The 21,865-nt window shown below is 40.3% G+C and overlaps 1 protein-coding gene across 1 annotated transcript in view; it reads left to right on the top strand.

The window, feature by feature from the left end:
• The window catches only part of LRCH1 (leucine rich repeats and calponin homology domain containing 1), a 666,761-nt gene that overhangs the window by 366,367 nt on the left and 278,529 nt on the right, over window positions 1-21,865 (top strand). The window contains exon 7 of the mRNA XM_069205389.1: window positions 12,489-12,573. Coding sequence (XP_069061490.1) covers window positions 12,489-12,573 — 85 coding nt within the window. The remainder of the gene's footprint in view (window positions 1-12,488; window positions 12,574-21,865) is intronic.

The following is a 21,865-nucleotide window of genomic DNA, read 5'->3' as shown; positions in this document are numbered from 1 at the left end:
TAGATGCATAATAGAAACAAATTGTAAAAACGCAAAATCAAAACTGGCAAGCTGAAATGCTGAAACGCTACAACAAATTCAACCTCAATAACATAAGGCATATAAGGACTGCAGTCACAGCAATGCAGAAACTAAAAAATAAATTGACATTCCTTAAAAGAATTCACAATTCTCCTTCTCCACAGCAACAGAATTAAGGATGTCCAGCTAGGTTCTAAGCGAAATAGGATAAGGTCTCAAGAGTCATAGGGCAGAGCAAGGTAGGTGTCCGCATTGTGAAGGCTCCAGTAGAAGTCTTCAGAAAACAAACCAGTGTTAGCTTATAGCTATGGACTGTAAGGGCAAAAGGGTCTGAGAGGTCTGCACCTCTCTTAAGTCTAAAATAATCTGCTGCAGCTCTAACAAGGTGAACACTGACTTAAAGTGGAAAGTTCCAGGCACAATCATATCTCTAGTCACTTCATTGAGAGATTCCAATTATTTCACGTTGTGACAGAGCAAACTTGTATCATGTAGTGATTCTCACATCCCACAGAACTCTAATGTCCAGGTTAACCTTGAGCATCTTTACATGAGATAAAAAGTGAATAGGAGGCTTCTTCTGTTCTCTAAATTGCCCAGTTCTTGCCAAGAGTTTCCGTCTCAGGCCTATCTATCTTTAATACACAGTACTCCTTTCTCTAACTAAAGAATGCACTCCTACAAAAGAAAAAACTTGCAGAGCACAGAAAAATACTTTTCACTTTAAAATGAAAGGCCTATCCATGAAAACTTTGCAAATCATGGTTAATGTGCACCTTTCAATACTAAAGTATAATGGCAAGCATTATGTCAAAATAAATGCATGTCATGAGTAAGAGCTTTCATGATTACATATGCAATGTGTTTTCAATAAATGCAATACATCAGAATATAAGTGTAAATGTGTATGAGAACTACACCTGTTCATGCTATTGTCAAACATTAGAACACACACACGTGTACATACATTTCTAATACCTACAGTGAATGCACCTTCAATAATACAGTTTGGCACTTCACTTTACATTGACAATGTTAAGTCACACAGAATATATGTTGTTGATTACATTTTGCATTACTTTTGTTATGTGTGGGGGTAAAGCCAAAATTACACTTCTCTAATCATCCGTCTGATGGTGAATCAAGCATCACAATCAAGATAAGACTCTTCATCAGATGGACCAATCAAAACCTCATAGGTTTCCTGAATTTTGATCTAGACTCCTCCATATGCTTCATTTCATCATAATATCTACACTGTCACTTCTCCATTTCAATCTCTTCTCTCTTCCTCTTAATTCCTTTCCTTGCCTTTACCCTCCTATATACCTTAAAGATCACAACTGAAAATATCACACACAAGGCAATTATCACAACTGGTCTGAAGATTAAACCCACTATTCCACTTCCCAAGTTTCCAAACTATCTGCCAACGGCAACAAATCCATTTCCTATTGCTTCTCAAGCACCTGTCTCTTCCAAGTCTTTCAAATCTCCCTTCGGATCTGTAATGTTCTTAATGTATTTTTGTAAGTTCTTACTATGTTCAGGGATGTAGGTGCAGCATTGCTGGACCTTTAACATTTGACAGACTCCACCCTCCTTGGCAAGCAGGATGTCTAAAGCAAAAAGATTATGTAAAACTATAGATCCATTAGCAACCATTTCAGTATCTACATGTAACAAAGCTACTACTGTACTGGTGAACAACTACAGTAGACAGTTTTCTTATCTTAATGTTATTCAAAATCACACCCACAGATGGAGTCATTGCACCAAAATCATCTCTCACAATTTCACCAGCACTAGTTCCTGTCTTAGATCTGGAATTCTGTTTCCACTCAGGATCATCAAGATGTTTCACATGATAAATCAATGGGAACACTACACCTAAGTACCATACCACTTATTTGGCAGTTTGAAATAAGCATACCCCCCAAAGAAAACTACAAGAATCACAGGATCGTCGCTATCTAAAAATAATTCCCATTTCCATCTGATATCAAGGGTGTGATCACATTCACTCTTTCCCACAAATAGAACAACAAATTCATCCCTACTGGTTTGTATACTCAGTTTCCCTTTATGTTGCCAGTCTAAGGTTAATGCTGCTTGACTCCCTGCGATTTGATGCTCAATCTCTTCTTTAGTCCACCTAGGCGTCCTGGTTACATTTCTTGCTCCAACTTCTACATCTCTCCTCTAGTCTTCCACCAGATCTAAAAATGTCTTCTTCACTTCTGTCAATCTACAAGTCAAAATATGTCCATGTGCATAAGCAGTATCTTGTGTCATGGTAGTTGTAAAATATCTTGTAGCTGTATCTGTGATCTCGGCATACAGATGTTTATTCGCATGCTTAAGCAAAGGAATTTTTGAAAAGGCTAAATCATAATTTGAAAAATAATATTTGGAATAACCATGTCCATAGAAAAGAGTCGTCAGAAGACTACAAGTAACACAATACATTAAATGTATGTGATGATAGGTGATGCCTTCTGTAACTGATTAGGGTAACTGCATACAAACATAACAGTCCCTCGCGTCCATAGTGACAACATATTCATAAAGCAGTTTAGTATAGCATTTAAAGAATAGTCTCCACTAGATATATGTACAAGTAACTCATTATCGTCTAGTGTGTGTAACGTACTATTCATAGCTTTCAGAGTTAGAGGAGTATCACTTTGTTTGGGTTTAACTACTGTAGAAAATGTAGGTAAAGCTAATCCTATAAGTAGAAAAAATAATACTATAAAAGGGGCAATCAATATACTTATTAGCACATATCTGTGTCTTTTTCCGTTATTAGTTTCCATGACTTCTCTACAACCAAACTGTTGAGTGTAATATAGCAGCAACAGAGTTTTCTCTGATGAGTTCCACCTGTGCAAGTGGCAAAATAGTGTTCAAATATACAGACTCTTCATGAGCCTTCCAAAACTCTACTCCGTGTTTGTCTAAATGGCACCGTTGCGCTCCTTCAGCTTGCCTCAGTACTCTTCTTAATTCCCTTTCTAAAATCTTTAATACGTACACAGTTCAGAAATCACAGTGGTAACAAGTCGAGTCAGTTCAATCCGTGGCAAGTAATTTCAAAGCAAAATCAAGCTACAAAGTTCAGTTCAAGGAGGTCCAATTTTATTTGCACTGTTATTCTCAATAATTCTCCCCAGCATCAACAGCAGACTATAGACATTCAGGTGACTAGTACCTGCAGCAGGTTAACCTTGCTCTTTTTGATCCCTCAATGAGACTCCTTCATCCTCACTGCCCCTCTAGCCAGAATCCTCAGTAACTTTTGGAATAGTCTGTGGTATACATCCCTCAGGCAGGCTCAGCCTTTCCCTCTCCTGCATTCTTGGCCACTGGTCCACTGCTCACATTAGGGTTTTCAGAGCACTAGGTGCTTCGTCAGAGTCTGAATCTGACTCATCTACCAATACAGAATGAGGTTCTCCTGTCTTTTTCATCTGCCGGTTAATCCAGACGTCCCTCCAAATCAAATGTGCTTGTTTCAGGCTCCACTTGGTTCCCAAAAGCTTGACTAACCTGCTCCCTCTGTTTCTCTGTCACAACTGGCACTTCTGGTTGAGGTGCTGTCACATCATCAAAGGGACATTCAATTCGACGAGTAGGGAGTTGGGGAGACCGCTGCATTTAATAGCTGTAGTTGTCACCAGGATAACTTGGTAGGGTCGTGCCAATGAGGCCCGAGGCATGATTTCCCCACTTGCTTTTTTACCAGGACCCAGTCTATGGGACTAAGATTGTGATGTTGCTCCTGAAGTGACAGGGCTATGGTTTCTCCGACCTGGTGAGACACAGAACGCACCAGGTCAGCCAGTCCTTTGCAGTAATCAAGAATCATATAATCAGTAATGTTCATGAGCATATTTGCAGGTACAGCTGGCGGTCTCATTCCTCTGCCTATGATTATCTAATGGGGGGCAGTTCCTCCGACCAAGAATACTGCGAAAACTTATCAACACAAGGGGCAAAGCATCGGGCCATTTCAAAGATGTTGAAGCACACACATTAGCCAGTTTGGATTACAGTGTGCCATTCATGTTTTCCACTATCCCTGAACCTTCAAGTCGCTAGCTGCAACGTAGTCTCTGCTCCACTTCTGTGCACAACAGTTTCAGAACCTCGTTGTTGAAGTCAGTCCCTTGGTCTGACTCTAGAGAAGTCAGGAATTCAAACCTAAGGATGAGTTCCCTCATGAACAGTTTAGCTACTGTGAGAGACTGTCATTTCTTCTGGTCGGGTAGGCTTCACCCCAACATGAGAAGATGCACACAGCCATCAGAACATATCTCAGCCTGTTTGCATACAGGTATTTCGATAAGGCACAACTGCATCCTGTTGAAGTGACCTTCTGATCTTCCTATATGGCTTTGTGTTACAGCAGTCCTCTTCCCTACATTCATCTGCTGGCACACAACACACCTGTGACACAATCTTTCAGCCATTAATCTAAACCTTAGGTTAAACCAAGTATGCCAAAATCAATGAACCATGGGATCCCTACCTACATGGGCAGGAGCATTAAAATGTCTAGCCAGAGGGGGCAACAGACTATCTGGCAACCCAGGTCTTCCATCTACTGAAACCCAAATATTATCATCACTTTTGACACAAACTGCTCTGTTACAACCTTGTTGTTCTGCCTCTGGCACTTCCCCTTGCATCTTCGTAACTTCATCCCATGCATCAGCTGTATTTAACAGAAGGTTGTAACTGGTCTCACCTGCTGTTTTGTTACAATGCTCCCCGTTGAAAACACAAGCTCTATTAGATCAGCATTTACCAACTTTGCCTACATCCGTTACCTACTGTCACATTGTCATTTCCACTGAGTTGTGCTGAGCATTTTACAACCAAAATCTGTGTAAGCAACTGCAGAGCTATGAGTAAATACTCCCCGTTTTGAATAGAAGACCCAGGTCATGGAACCTCGCTTTGACTATAAATGTCCAAAGTCATAGACCACACCAAAGCCATACTGACTATCAGTGAAAATCCTCATTCTCTGCTGTTCAGAAACACGGCATGCTCTAGCAAGAGCATCTAATTCAGCCACTTGTGAAGAGAGTACTTTGCAAAGCCATGAATCTTCGACTATGCCTTAGACTGTACAGGCTGCGTAGGCAGCTCTCAGATTTCTTCCATGGCCTCTCAAACAGGACCCATCCACAAACAGTATAAAATCAATCTCAGGTAGTGGCTCATCTGGAATGTCTAGTATTGGCTTGGTCCATACTTCTGTGACATCTAGGCAATCATGCTCTACATCTTCCCCATCTCCTTCAACTTCAGGAAGAGGTAACAGTGTAGCAGGATTCAAGGTAGTACAATGCTTTACAGTCACATTTTCAGCAGCCAAAATAATTTGTTCATAGCGAGTTAACCTGCTAATTGTCAAATTTCACTGCTGGTACGAAGTCAACAACAGATCAACTGAGTGGGACATAAACACAGTAAGGAGATAACCCATCACAATACTCTCACATTTCTCGATGCTGGCACCTGTAGCCGCCACTGCTTTAACACAACCTGGCAGAGCTGCCAAAAAGTAGCAGAAAACTAGGCCACAGGCCTAAGTGAATTTCCATGCAATTGTGTAAGCACTGAGAAGAGTGCAGCTGTCCCTCTCACTGCAAAAAGAGAGCAAAAGATTTATTTCAATCAGGCATTCTCAGTGCTGGGGCATGAGAGAGACTTTCTCTCAGCTCTAGAAAGGCAACCAAGCAATTGTTATCCAAGGGTTTTGGATCAGACACATCCTTGTTTGTCAGCCTCTGAAAAGGTTTGCCCTCTAGGGAAACATTCGGTGTCCACTGTCAACAGTAGACCACCCTTCCTAAAAAACATTCTAACTTCTCCCTAAGTAGTTGGCAGATTTATTTTACTAAAATCCTTTCTTGTAACATCTTCCTCCCTCCTTTCTCAATCTGATGTCCAGGATACTGGACCTCTTTTTCGCAGTATTGCAATTTGCTCGGGGGACACTTTGTCCACTCTTAGCTCGGTGGTTCAACAGAGCAATGGTGTCTTGCTTTCAATTTTCCTGTGTATCCGACGCCACAAACAGGTCATTGTTGTATTGCATCTGTACCGAGTTACAGGGCATGACTAAGGACTCCAGATTCTTTTTGAGGATCTGGTTAAAAATTGAGGGACTCTCAGTGTACCCCTGTGGGACTCTGCACCAATGGCAAAACACGGTTCTGACATCGGAAGGCAAAGAGGAAGTGGCTTTTCTCGTGCAGTGGTATGGAAAAGAATGCCTGGCACAGATCAATAACCCAAAACCACTCAGCCGTACATGAAATCTGGAATAAAATCATAGCTGGATTCGGTACCACGGGATATCGAAAAATTAAGGTGTCTATTTTTCTCAAGTCTTGGAAAATGCTGTAATTACCCCTAAGCTTCTGCAAGCTCTTGTAGCATGAGTTGCATGGACTTCCCGTTATTTAAAATGCCTTGCTGGATCATGGATTTAATCACTGGGGTAATCCCTGTAATCATTTCAGGAGTCAAATTGTACTGTGGGGTTCTTGGATACTCAATATTAGGTATAATCTTAATGCAGACAGGTTCAGCATCTTTGGTGTGACCTATGTCCTTTCCTGAATAATCCCAAATTCAGACTTTACAGTATCTCTAAGATCTGGTGGTAGTTCATCAATTGTCATCATGCAGAACAGTGCAACAAAAAGTCCATCTGTTGCCAATATAAAAGAAACCTCCTCATCAGGAGTATGGAGCTCAATGCCTTTCATTGTACAATAGATGGAACAGTTTAGCTAGCATAAGGGATCTCTTCCCAAGTCACTAACTGTACTAAAATGACATACAACAAATTGGTGATTCTTTTCAAAGGACCCGATCTTAACAGGCACTTCTCTTGTTATGAGGTTTGCAATTTGTTTGCTTGCAACTCCTACAACTAGGATTCTTTTTCCTGGGAGAGGTAGGTCTGGAACCTTTACTGTTCTGACAGTAAAGTGGGTAGCACAAGTATCGATCAGAAATAATACGGGGTGGCCATTCACATCACCATCTAGGAATGTACCTGTCTGGGCTACCTCTAGTGCTGCGCCAACCATGCAGTGTTCCTCCCCCTTCAGGAACAGTCATTAGGACGAGTCAAAACTGTAGTCTTCAAATGATTCAAACACAACAAATTGCTGGAATACGTGCTTCTTTTAGGAAAAATCTTGGTTCAAATTTTGTCTTGAACCATGCATATTCTGCTGTGGTATCTGGGCTTGCGGAACCTGCATCGCTACAACTTGAGGCACATTAAAAGTTTGCTTTCTCTGTTTCTGTGTATTCTGTGAATGTACAGGTTATTACTCTGGGATTCTGTGAGTCCTAACTTTTGAGGTTTCAGACAACATTCTTGCTTCCAATTCCCCAAGTTACTGTAATAATGATAAGTGTTCATCCTTTTCAAAGTAATCACATCAATTGCAGGACTCGGATCGATCAAAACACCATGTCCTCTGCCATGCCCTGGGAACCCCTTTCCACCTTGCATCATCAGAGCTCCCTGATGATACACTCCTTGCATATTACCAACATTCCTTACAAAAGATTGACTCTGACTTCCTCCCTGTTCTGCTTTCATCTGTGCTGCCATCAACATTTCCTTCAATCACTTCTGCTTCATTTGCATTTCATCATCGCAGTATTTTGCATACCTCAAAATCTCATCAACTGACTTATCTTGCCAACAAATCCAATGTTGCTGGATCATCAAGCTGATCTCAGGTCTCAATCCCGTCACAAATCTGGACACAAAATTTCCCACGTCTTTAGGTTTGAGAGTCTCCACTCTACTATGCAGTTTAAACACCTGCAACAATCTCTCATAAAAAGCATGCACTGATTCTTTGGGCTCTTGTGTCATCCTTTCAGTCCTAAGCCAAACCATTTCCTTAGTTGATATCTTTCCTTTCAAGAAGGTAATCACTTGTTGCTACTTTTATATCACCAATGGCGAAGGGACATCTGTTATCGAGTTTTTATCAGGATCTCTCTCTGGCCACTCTGTAGCCACATTACAATCTGCCCACAAGTCACTCCTTGCCACAGTGCCAAATAAAATGTTCAAATCCATCCACAAACCTTGTACAATCTTCACAAATCACTAAAACCTGTTTATACCATTCTACATGGTTTTCTCTCAGTCTGGGAAAATCATTAGTGAAGGATGCAAGATCACTCCTACTCCAAAGTACATGAACATAACATCCACCAGGCACTTCCCTTAATGGAAAAGCTGAAGTACCCCTTCCATCCCTTAATTATGGGGGTGGTTCTCTCTTTGGTTTCTTTTGTTCCTTCCGAATGCTCCTAATTAATTCTTTAATTTGCATTTTCATTCCTGCTGTTCTCATACTGCAAATGTCATTCTTATCAAAACATACACAATAGAGTTTCTGCAATGACTTGGTTCGACATAAATCTGCCTGATAAGATTGAATCAATTCAGACAATTTATCATGAGCTTATCCTGCATGTTTAGTGACATCTTTATACATGAATACAAGTTTGTTCTCCTGATAGTAGTCTAATGAGGAAAGATCAGGATTCCCCAATATCATCTCATCTAATTCTTACTTTAATTTGACCACATCCACTGCATTTTCTCTCACTGGTGAATTATTTATCTGCCTGATCCTGAACCTTGGCCTTCTCCTGGGGACCCATTAAAGAATCTAATGAAATCGTCTAGGGGTTCAGAATTAGTTCCATTTTGTAATATAGGGGTGCTGAGCACGACTCAACCATGTCAATGTTTTGCAATCCTGAGGTGGACTCTCCTCCAGGAACAAATCCTGTCTGATTTACAATTGCGTTTGGAGAGGCAACATGAGGAGTATTTGTCTGTGCAGGGACTAAAGAAGTTCCTCCTGTATGTACTGTTAAAGTATGTGTCACAGTTCCCGATGTCTCAGGTCTGTATGATGGGACTGCAGGGCCAACAGTGACTGGAACAGTAATAGCGTCTGCCGTGTCAGGAACAGGAGAGTTTATAGGGGGATTAATCACTGAACTTTCTACTGTCAAGTTCTGACTCCAATTCACCGGTGCAGTCGGTGTTCCCATATTTATACCAGTAGCTTTCATTCCTTCCATTTGGGCTACATTATATGCAGGTGGACGTTCTGATAACAACGATCCAATATGTTATCACTAGAATCACTATCTCTGTCTTTGTCTAGGTTCTGTGTATCCTATATCTTCTCCCTTTTCGATTTCCTTGACTTTCATTTCTCTTTCTCCTGATCCATCATCTCACTTGTCAGTGCTGGGTACAGTCTAGCTCCCGGTATCATGTCAGTCCTCCATCTTTTTTGTTTTGCATCCCATCTAACATCTGCACATGTACGCATTGCTTTTTAGACCCTTTCTTGAAATGTTTGCCTATCCTTGGCTAGGGCTGCATACTTTCAAGCATTAAGTCCTTCATAATGTGCAGGCCTAGGCCATGGTTGAACCTCATACAATACTCTCCTCAGATTAACATGGAAACCTCAATGCACCTTCCATTTCTGTGATCCTTTTCCATTGGTTGAACCAAATACATGTATGAAGACCCACATTTATAGACATATAATGACCTGGCGTATCTTGGGGTGGTGCTTCTTCCCCTACTCGAACAGGTATTTCCACAGCTCCCCTCAATAGATCTCATAAAGCCTTAAAACACTTCATTTTCCAACAATATTTTTTCAGCAATTACAATTTGAAATCCTTTTCAAATTAAAATTAGCCATTCACCCACAATCCTCGTCTGACACAAATAGTAGTGCAACACTCTGACATAAACAGCCATTACCATGTGGTCTGGCCATGTCCTGTGATCCAGGAATACTGGTGGACTGTACTGGATGTATTGTCTGTTGTGATGGGCACAACTGTTGCCAGAGAGCCCAAGATCACCCTGCTGGGTATACATCATGACCTGAGAGGACCCAGGTGAGACTGGATAATGGTGGGGGTGGGAATGGTGATTGCCAAAAGATATATTGCCGGAACCTGGACTTCTTCGGCGGCCCCCTTGATCATGGCCTGAACTCTGGGCATTGACTGGTGTGGGTAATTAGAGGAAGTTATTTATGAGGCATGGGGATGCCCCCGTAAATATGATAGAATCTGGAAAAAGTGGTGGGACTATCATGATATGTCGCCCAGATTACCCTGTGACATCAAGCTGTTGTAATTATGGGTTCTGTGACTTGGGGAGTTAGCTGGGAATGCAACCTGATACTGATGTATTGCAATGTGATTATTTGCTTGGGACGGACAAATATTGTTTTGTTGTTATTGTACAAATCTGCAATAAAATGCTTCTATTAAAAAAAACTGTCAATACCAGCGTGACCCAATACCAACTGATGGCACACTGTGATGTCAACCTCACGCTTTGCAGTGGCCCACCCTCCTTTACAATTTTCACAAACGCACTCTTCTCAAAGCTAAACATGCACAACAAAATGCTAAGCAAATTCAACAAACAACTTTGTCTGCTTCACTAAAGAGATTAAAGTAATGAACTACACATGCAATGGTTTATAGCGATACTTTCCGACCCACTCTGACTCATACTCAAATGAAACCTCGACCTGCAGGGTATCACCTGGATTGGCATTGTTTCTTCCTGTGCACTTGGAGTTCACACTCCAACCACACTTTATTCTCACGCAGTGATAAATGTGCCTATCTCAACTGTGCAGGCGATGATGTCTCATGACAAGCACCACCAAACTTAGCAGACAATTACACTTTTTAATACTATCCGGGAATCTTAAGCCGCATCTGACCACATAACAACTTCAACTTCTATCCATCAAGCACCACACTTGCACAACAACTTAAGCAATACTGCATCACACCACACAATCTCTCGAACACTGCAATCTAGACATAAGGAATTACAACAAGCAACCCTATTAATGCTCACTCCTCCACTGTTACAACTCTCTCCTGGACGGCTGGAATTCCATCCATCCTCTGACTCTAACCATGGGTTTGAAGGCTTGGACAGGGTTTGGGTAAATCTAGAATGGGGAACACTCTAACTTCCTGTTCCAGTAATTAAGCATCCATGAAATTACTGCCACAATTTTAGGAATAGGAAAAGCAATAAGTTGAAATAAAACCTCAAATTGGTGTTAGATACCAAGGTTCAAAAGGGCACAAATACTAAATTAAGTGTAAAATATGAAAAGCTTACAATGAAAAGTAATGTCCAAAAGATTTGACCAACCATAAAACCAAATTAATATATTGCAGTTGAATATTCCAATTGGGAAATATGAAAATACTCAAGCAGAATGACCAATACTGCAATTACTGCAAACAAAAAGTACATTTGAAAATTGTGAGGCTAAATTGAATTACAGATTAGTTCAAACATTTTGAATGTTAATAGTAGCCCTCTGAACCATGTGTTACTCTAAAGAGGATTTTTACCCCATTACGAGGGGCTCAAAGCAGAAGCCCCAGGAGAGGGACGAAAGGAGACTCCGCACACTCTGGAAGCCGGACTTCTCAGCTGATCTGCTTGGGCTGCAGGTAGCTGCTGCGCATGCCCCCTCTTGCCTGCTTACTGCAGCTTTGAGGGGAGCAGCAAACAATCCTCCCAGCTGTAGTGAAACCACGCTGCCCTCACCCCACCGTCCATCACTGCATGACAGCCCTAAAAATAACACTCACACACATTTGCCGCCTGCTCCAAGCAGCTATTAAACGTGAGCTGATTTGGGCTCATTATTTCCCCAGGAAGGATGACAAACATACAGATTTGGACCTGGTATTCATAAGTCTGCATGCTATTCTCATTGTTAGGGAAATAACTTTTAGTTCTTCGATTTAGGTGTTGGAATACTGGCCGAAATCTGAAATTCAGGCCCTCTGGTATTCCCATCTTGTTTCAAATGCTGTCCATTGTTCGGCCATATCATGGCTGGGGTCAGAAGAGTATCTTTAAACACAACACAACACGTTTTACTCTGGACGTCCACTGTAGACATAGTTATTGTGGCCCACTGTGACATCAACATTAAACCCGCAATGCCACCTCCGTTTTAGATTTTTTTTTCACATGGAGTTTGGAGGTGTTCTGTTACAATATTTCATGTAATCAGGGTTTTTTGCACCAAGGATACAGGTAAAACAACAGTCTTTCCATAAAAGATCAAATATTGCGTATAATTATGATTTCTTAGGTGTTGACAGCTTTTGGTATTAGACGAATGTTCAAGAACGCATTACAAGACCCCCTCCCCAAAGCCCCCATATCTGCTGATGTACTTCCTGTCTAGCAGCTTAAAAACGGACAATGTGCAGTTCAAGCCATACTATATTGGAGTGTTACTTTAGTCAAATCATTGTCAAACATATTTTGCCAAGCATTTAATGATGTGATATTGTTTTACCTTTAGCATTGAAGACATTTATCCGGCAAAAAAAGACTCTGATTCAGGAGTTGGTAGTGACAATGGAGACAAACGTTTATCTGCAATTGAGGTAACTTGACATACTACTCCTCAGTTCGCTGTTTGATATCTTTGCTTTTTAACATCATAATGTAAGCTGAGGCTGTGTTATTCATTCAGAGACTAAGGCCCTCATTCTGAGTCAGCTGCGCAGGTGCTATTTATCTCACCAATAAAATCCAGCGCCATTGGTTCAGAGTTTATCAGGTGTGATAAATAGCACCTAATCTGAGTTTTGGGGAATCACATGCAAATTCTCGTGCTTAACACACCAAAAAATGTGCCTGTTAGGGGAAATCCTGTATTATTTTCCAATGATAAATTCAAGAAGGTTTGACTTGCCCAAATTTAAAGAGGGATGAGGTATTTAATGTACCGTAAATACCACTCCACTAGGAATTCCTACCCCTGTGAAAACAGGGGTTTGTGCAGGGGGCGGAAAACACTGACCCACTTGGAATCTGGTCCTAAATGTGCTAGAGTACTCTAAGTTGTAAGACTGAACAACGGTCCTGTACATTTAAGACAGCAGTAGTTTTTGTGTAGTTTTTTTATTCGCACTTTCAATATACATTGTGATAAAGACATTTTGCATATATTTGTATCCTTGCAACATCAGATTTGTTTTATGTAATGTGAAATTTGTGGAGCTCTTAGTTTGCCTTTTCCGCTGCCTCTTGCTACTGCTCAGCCTCGTGATACTCTTCCACTGCTCCTCAAACTGCCAGGCCAGGTCCTCCCTGAACCGGATCACTAGCAACCTAGGACCAGGTTCACCCTAGTTAGGGCTCTTCAGCCAGGTATAGCTTGGTTCCAGTGGCACAGTGAGCCCAGGACCCATGTCTGGGCATATCCACCTCATTGATGGCACTGTGTAACTGAACATTGGTATGGGATTCTGGGCTATTAGCAGGCTTGGCAGCTAGAATGCATATATGATCAGACCCACACTTATTGTGGCACGTAAGCCAAGAAATTAAGCTCAAACTCTCCAGGAGGTGATCACAAGTAAGATATCACCAAATATCATGAAATATTACCATCCATCCCTTTAGTTACCCATCAGAAAACGAAGCCTTTTCCTTGATACTCAGTTGTCAAAATATCTTACTGAAAACAAAAGTTGAATGTTCTTTCTTCACAAGCACCTATATTAGAACACAACCATGTTGGCAGTAACATTTTGGTTAAGATGGCTATAAATATAGTTAATTGTCTCGTACTTCTCAAGTTTCTCCAGATTATCATGCAAGAAGGTTTGGCATTAGCCTATTTCAACTAGTTGCAGAGTTTTTAGTAATTTCTGTGTGTTATAGTAATTAGGAGTGCAAGTCAGGATAATTAATTGGCTGGCATTGAACACATGTATCTGCTTCTCTACCATATATCATTGTATCTGTCTATTTCGGATTCTGTGAGAGTGCCTGTCTTGTAACAAATGTTAGAGGCACCACATCCATGATTAAAGGCTATGACAAACAACCAGTATTGACAAACTAGTTGAATGACCGCTAATAGTAAAGCTATTTATTGGATAAATATCCTGTCAGAAATATTTTATAAGACTCATTTGATATTCTTTTATTCTGCACACATAGTTCACTTCTTACACAGTGCTTATGGTACATCAGATAATAATAAAGCTGACTGCGCCTAGCTTAGACAAAAAACACTGCTATGAAGTGCCCGCCTTCCCTACTCCGTACTTGACCGCTAAGAAAATAATTTTTTGGTTTTCATAAAGGTTTACAGGTTACAGATTTTCTCCCTCCGCTATCCTCTCCCCACCCCCAAAAAAAGATGCTGGGTGCCTGGAAAAATGTCTTGCTTTATGTAATATGAGCACGGTGCGTTTCGGTTAAGAGGTGTTGAATTTTCCTTGGAGCAATTCTCCCCAAATACTTAGTCCGATTCAGCATCTCCAAAGTCATGTAGCAACTAAAGTGTTTTAATTGCTGTTTTCATTGGTTGTAATATGTGTGCAAATGATGTCTAACATACTGTTAAAATATGGGACGTTGTGTAAGGCTCTGCATGATGCAGGTTATCCTTTCTGTCATTTGAGCCCACAGTGTCTCCTTTTGGCTATATTTTGGGTCTTACCTCAGTCGGAATCTTGGGTTAACCATGGTAATGCTGTGGAATTATGGGGTGACTATGGGGAAGAGACTGAATGTAGGTAGGTTGGAAGGTTGGGACGTAGCAGTTGAGAATGAGCGAGAGAAGAAGGTTGCAGTCCTTGACACCTGTTGATTCACCCCACGTGTGACAGTGTCCCGAAGACTGCTGCTGTTTCATTCATCTGGATTGGAGGCCGCTGCTGTTGATTCTAAGGACTGTCAACCTTCGTACTATTGGGTACTCTAAGTAAGCACTTTGGTGATATAAGGTGAGGCTACTTATACTTCCTGCTCTCTGCAGTTTTTCCCGGAGTTTTCCTCTGTTTTGCTCTGTGCATGCGAAAGCACAAGCGCTACCAGCACCAAAGTGAGTCTTCATGGGCACACGCATGTTGCTCTACGTGCCTACATTCAAAAGCAGCCTCCATTTTTGATTGGGAGATTTTCAGTGGTACAACGCATGCTACTCAATGTAAATTTAATGTCAGGAGCTGCCTGCGCATAAGGTGACAGGCATACCTGCTGCCCTATTAAAGAATTACATTTATTACAAAGTTGTGGCTGTCTTCAGCGTTAACAGCGCTGCCTGCACACACGGTGACAGGCACGCCAGCGGCCATATCAAAGAACTATATTCATTAGGAAACTGTGACAGTTTTCAGTATTAACAGCACTGCCTGCGTACACTGTGGCAAGCACACCTGCTGCCATATTAAAATATCATATTCATAACGGTGATAGGCAGTAGTTTTCTGCGTGTGCCACCCACTGAATATTTTACATTGGGTGCAGAATCTTTGAATACAAAGACTTATATAGCTAAATTCTGCCTGCACATGCTACTCATTGTAAATTTCATGCCAGGAACTGCCTGCATATACTGTGACAGGCACACCAGCTGCCATATTAAAGAATTACATCCATTAGGAAGTTTCAACTTTAACAGTACTCCTTGCGCATACGGTGATGGGCACACCAGCTGTTATCACTGAATGTATCTAATTTATTATAGTGGAAGCGCATCTTTGCAATAAGTGTTTTCACTGGAAGCGCATCTGTGTTATTAGTGTTCTCTCTGATAGTCACCAGTTATTACATGTGCTTCAACAGTGATAAGCACACCAGTTATGTGTATACTTCCACGATCGCATTGTCCGTAATATCTATGTGGCACCTTTCCATACTGCATTTTATGTACACATACCTGAATAATGCAAAATTAAATTGTTCCACCTACAGCATTTTCCCCAAATCCTACAGCTCCTGAATTGGACTCAGAAATAGGGAAGGAAGGTTTAGAAGCTCATCTTGATGCTTTGGAGGGAGAGACCTTTACACATGAAAGGAAATTTGCTATCTTCTCACATTGTTTAGGATCAGAAGGGTGTAAAGTATTAAGACACATACCAAAAGTAGAAATTGCATTAAACGAAAGAGAAGGCGCATCAATGAAAATTCATGGCCATCAAATCTCTCGACACAAGATTTAAGACATGCAAGAATGTCATAATGGAAAGGCACAAATTTGATAAAAGAGTACAAATTGCTGGAGAATCAGCATCTAGTTTCGTAGGTGCCTTAAGAACCTTAGGACTATCTTTTGAATATAAAGCTTTTGAAGATGAAATGATCAGAGATCAATTAATTGAGAAAACTAACAACTAAAACGTTCAAAAAGCGTTATTATCCACACATAATTTGACTTTAGAAATAGCTGTGGAGATAGCAACCAGAATAGAAAGCACCATGTCATACATGGGACAAATAACATTGTCAAATGTGAAACATCAACACCAGAATGTATTAGCTATAAAGTGCAAATATAAGAAAATTTAAACGATGGAAGACAGTGATAAACTATCAGATAAGGCTAAAAATCAACCTTTTAAACAGTTGGTGTGATACAGGTGTGGTACCACATCTCATTTGGGAAATTCCAGTGTATATCCTGCAACAGACAGTTTGTGCGCCAAATGCCTGAGAAAAGGTCCCTTTGCCAAGGATTGCAGATCGCCAGGCAAAATGCTAGCAAAAAAGGTGCACAAAGTGGAACAGAACAAACTATACGAAAATGATGTATCTTTTGAGAGGCAGAGGAAGTACTTACTGTTGGAGCCATATCCATGAGTTATGAGCAGGATGGAGAGGTGTGGGGAGTATCCTTAAATATTGTGAAAAGGCCTTTTTGCAAATTAAGCATTGATGGTCAAGAACTTAAAGTCATGGCAGACTTACGATCTCCTTACACTCTACTGAGTGAAAAAGTATAGAAGGAGACTTTTAAAGGAATTCAACTGAAGAACTCAGCAATTCGCCGTGTGGATTATGGAGGAAACCCTTTAGAGATAGTAGGGGAATTTGAAGCTGAATTCAAATTTCAGGACAGCATAACACAAGGCGTTGTATATGTACCTGAAGACAAGGCTTGTTTATTTGGATGCTATGATCAAAAGTAATGAGAATTCGATTGGATCCCAACAATCCGGCTCAAGTGTTATTGAGGAAGGAGTACATAAAAATGTGTTCAGTAGACAAAAGCATGTGGAATTTTTTTATCAGGAAGTATTTCAGAAGGATTTAGGCTTATTCAAGGGTTTCGCACACAAAATAAGTGTGACTGAGCATTCTAATCCAGTGGTGCATAATGTTTGCAGAGTGCCATTGCCTTTAGGTTCTGAGTTAAAGCAAGAACTGGAGAAATTGTGCAGGCAGGATGTAATTGAACACATTAAATGCTCTAATTGGGTTTCACCAACAGTGATAGCTCACAAGGAAAATGGAGCGATTTGTGTGTGTGTGTGTGGAATTGTGTGATTTAAATGAGCAGAAATGGGCTGATCGTCATCCCCTCCCTCATATTATGAAATGTTGTCTGCTTTGAAGGGGGGGGGTAACATTTTCAGTTTACTAGATATGACTTCCACCAAATTAATCTTCAACCTGATTCTAAACACTTTACTTCTTCTATATCTCCGGAAGGGTTATTCCAATTCAAGAGTATGCCTTTTTGGATTAGCTTCAGCTTCTGCCGTTTTCCGAAGAGTAGTGAAAAGTTTATTTAAGGGTCGTGAAGGCATTGTTGCATTTCAAGATGATGTATTATTCTTTGGGAAGGATCAAGAACAGCATGATAATTGATTACATTAAGTCTTGTCCATTTTAAAAGAGAGAGGAATTACTCTTAGTGCAGAAAAGCGTAAATTTAATACTCCCGGTATCAAGTACTTGGGTTACAAATTGTCAGATGAGGGAGTTCAACCTGAAGCATATTTAGTCAAAGCAATTGAATATTTCCACCCAACAGAAAATAAAGACCAATTACGTTTTTTCATGGGATTAGTTCAATTTTACACTAGATTCATCTCAAGATGTGCTGAAAATCCATACAATTTGATAAATCTCTTAAAAAGAATGGTAAATTTGAACGGATTGGGGAATGCAATCATGAGCTTGATTAAATAAAAAGTCAGGCAATACACTCTATTCTGGTTAAACCATTTGATACCCGGGATAAAAACATTATCATGACGGATGCCAGTAAGAAAGGCCTAGTTGGTGTTTTAATGCAGCACAAGCAGGGTAAGGGTGAGGTGGTAGCATTTGTTTCTAGGAGTCTCAGGGGTTCGGAGTCTTCTTATTCTGTGATAGAAAAGAAGGGTCTAGCATGCTAGTGAGGCATAGTTCATTTTGAACCCTATTTGTGGGGCACAAGTTTTAGAATACTGAAATGGCAGTATTGGCTTCAAGAGTATGATTATCGGGTTGAGTATGTACCTGGTGTCAAGAATGTATTGGCAGATAGCCTTTCTCGTCTTCCTGTTCAAGATCAACAAGTTGAAATGGAAGAAGTATATGAGGATGACGCACAGTTAGTATGAACAGTTGAAAGGCATTGTGAATGAGCATTATCAGAAGAAGAATGAAAATTAGCAAGTAGTTCTGATGAACAGATCAGAGAAGTGAAGGAATGCATTCTGCAAGGGTGAGCTCGATGGGATCCTAAAGCAAAACTGAGCGATGCATATAAACAGGTTTATAAAGAGTTGTCTATTGTTAATGATCCTTTATAGAGATCCAGTGTTTTAGTGGTTCCAGATGGGATCAGAAACAGTGTGTTAACTTTGGCTCATGAAGGACATATAGGAATGTGTGCAATGAAGAGACGGATTAGAGAGAATTTTTGGTGGCCTCGACTAGATAGAAGTGTTGAACATTATGTGACGATTGCATGAATTGTGCTATAAGTGATAAATCCCAGGTCCCTACCCCTAGTGCAGAGAGGCTTTAAAAGTATCCAAATAAGGCATGGAGCAAATTAGCAATAGATATTATTGGTCCCATGATACTGGCAGGTGATGTATCTGAATACAGCATAATAGCAGTGGACTTTAAAAGCTGCTAGCCAGAAACCAAATCTGCGAAAGAACCAAACAGTTTAAGAATAATAGGATTTGTGGAATCGTTTTTTAATAAGGAAGCTGTTCCTGACGAAATTTTGACAGACAATGATCATCAATTCACTTCTACACGATTCACAGCATTATTTAAATGACCAGGAATGAAACATGCTAAGACTTCACTATATCATCCCAGAAGTAATGGTATCATAGAAATATTTAACAGAGTTATCAAGGAGAATGTGCAGTTAGGGTAACAAGATTAAACTGTAAATTAGAATTAATGAAGTTACTATGAGCACCACTCCCAATGCTGACTCTGGTGTATCATCTTTTGTGTTATTAAGGTTCCTGATACCAAAGTGACAAGACAGTGGATGGGGGATTTTTCAATTTGTAAACACAAAATGGAAAATGTAAGCAGAAAAATATTAAAAGCCCAAAGTAAATATGTGGATGAACACAGAAAAATGACAAAGATTGAGGTAGGAGATTATGTGAGAGTGAAAATTTCAAGAATAATACGCAAGGGGGAGTCCAAATTTTCAACACCCAAAAAAGTAATGGAAGTGAAGTAAAATAAGAATGACCAAAGCAAGAAATATAAGGTGTGTGGAGAACAGTGTGAAGCCCGCAGAATATCCACAAGAAGGAAGAAAGTGCCATACAAATTTCACGAGTATATACTTAGCTAATTTATATTTCTCAAATTATATAATAACACTATTCATGTGAAAGAAGCGTATGCTTTTATTGGAGTACTTTGTAGAGTCATAGCTGTATGTAATATAATTTGTCATACACTTGTTATTTTGGTAGCTCATATTATAGTCTGCACAATAGGACAGTTATGTTGTTTTTTCAAAACAGATTCTAGGGTCAGCATTCAAAAACTGTATATATAAGGGGGATGATCTGTTGGGTCTTACCTCAATCGGAATCTTGGGGTAACCATGGTATCGCTATGGAATTGTGGGGTAACCATGTGGAAGAGACAGAAAGTAGGTAGGAGTGAAAGGTTGGGAAGTGGCAGTTGGAGAAAGAGCAAGAGAAGAAGGGTGCAGTCATTGAGTCCTGTTGAATCACATCTAAATAAAGAAATTACCTGAAGCTCTGATTTGTATCTTACATCTTTATACTATACAAACACTACGTATACACATATCAAGAGCTTAAGTGATGTCTGTATTATCGTCCAAACTCATACATTCGATGAGCAAGTGTCAGCTAATACATCAGTGGAGCTCTGCAAGTTACTTACCACCAATATCTTGGACATGACACCCTTAAGTGTTGTTTGTCACAGAGGAATTATTGCTGTACTCTTTTTTTCAGCTAGGGTTTTTTTGTTTGGTTTAATGAACATTAAGGATACATTTCTTTTATGATTTACTATCCTTTGAGCTTTACATTCCCCACCACCAGTTTCCCAGCTAGGACTGGATGCGGGAAGACAACCATGCTGGCCTTTGCAGTGATGATGCATTCAGCATGTGCTCACCATGGTGGTCTCCTACATTCCTAGTAGAACATCAGTAGGAGAGTGGGTTTTAATGAGGAATGGTTTCCACAACAATATCCATCCTAAAAGATGCAGAGGATGGTGAAGAAGGATACATGGCATTCTAGCTGAAAATTGACAGTGCCTGTACTAACAGCTTTTGTGACTGAACTCTACCCAAAACAGTGATTGCATCAAAAACGTATCACTTTGTGGTAGGACTTCACTGCCGTAACTTTGTCTGAGCTTCACTGTGAGCACTTAACTTTTCTGCTGCAGTTGAACTATTGTATGACTCATGTTCTCACCAGTCTGACTTGGGATATCCTGTTGGAGGTATTAAATGAATGAAAAGAAGAAGGGAGTGTATGAGACTATTAGAAAGAGGAAAGGAGCAAAGAATATCAGAAGAACATTGAAAAGTATGCCATGGAGGGGGGAAGAATGTGAGGGGAAAGATGAGCGTTATAAATGGGAAGAGGAAAAGGAGGGAGAGTGGAAGCAGTGAGATATGAATGTGGGAAGACTGAGACAGCGCAAGAATGTATAAGACGGAATCCAGATAAAGAGCAAGAAGGAAGATTGGAAAAGTGAGTGTGCACGAAAGGAGATGAAGAAGACCAATGGGAGAAAATAATGAAATGGAAACAAACCTGTCTTGAAGTTGTAGTAAAGGGAGATGAGAAGAGATAGACACAACAGAGAGGAAGGGTAATCAGTAGACAAAAGGGAAAGTGGGTGACGAAGTTGAGGGTTGTGCGGGTGTACAGTGAGATGTAAAAGGGAAACCGGCAAAGAATGGAAGGGAGAAGATTTTATGGGAAAGGATGAAGTGAGAATGGGAAATTGGGTAGCATAATGAAGAACGAGAATAGCACATATAGCAAAATAAAACAAGTGTGAAAGAAAGAGGGGAACATTAGATGAATGTAGAAGAGGAGTGGGAAAGAATGGCATTGAGGGGGAAAATGAATTGGGAAAACCAAACCAGTTATATAAATGCTAGTTGACCTCACTATATAAACTGAGCACAAGGTTAATTGAATCATTCATGGGTATGGTTACATATTTCTCCATGTCAGGAAGATACTCTTTGGCTCATTTTGTATGCCACTATTTGGTAGGTTCAGAGAGTTCCCAGCGAAAAGAAACACTTGCTCTGTTTTGTTCCTGGCGTGTTTTTTGTGCCCCTTTACAAGTTTCCCAGGGCGTATTGGGGAATAATAAGAGGAATAACATGTAATCACAGTATTACTGCACATTAATGTATAATGCATGTCACCACTACGAATGACTATAGAAATA

This window comes from Pleurodeles waltl, chromosome 8 (assembly GCF_031143425.1).
Source record: "Pleurodeles waltl isolate 20211129_DDA chromosome 8, aPleWal1.hap1.20221129, whole genome shotgun sequence".
NCBI classification, from domain to species: Eukaryota; Metazoa; Chordata; class Amphibia; order Caudata; family Salamandridae; genus Pleurodeles; species Pleurodeles waltl.
Note: the sequence above shows the minus strand (reverse complement) of the source record. Positions and strands in the feature narration are given on the sequence as shown.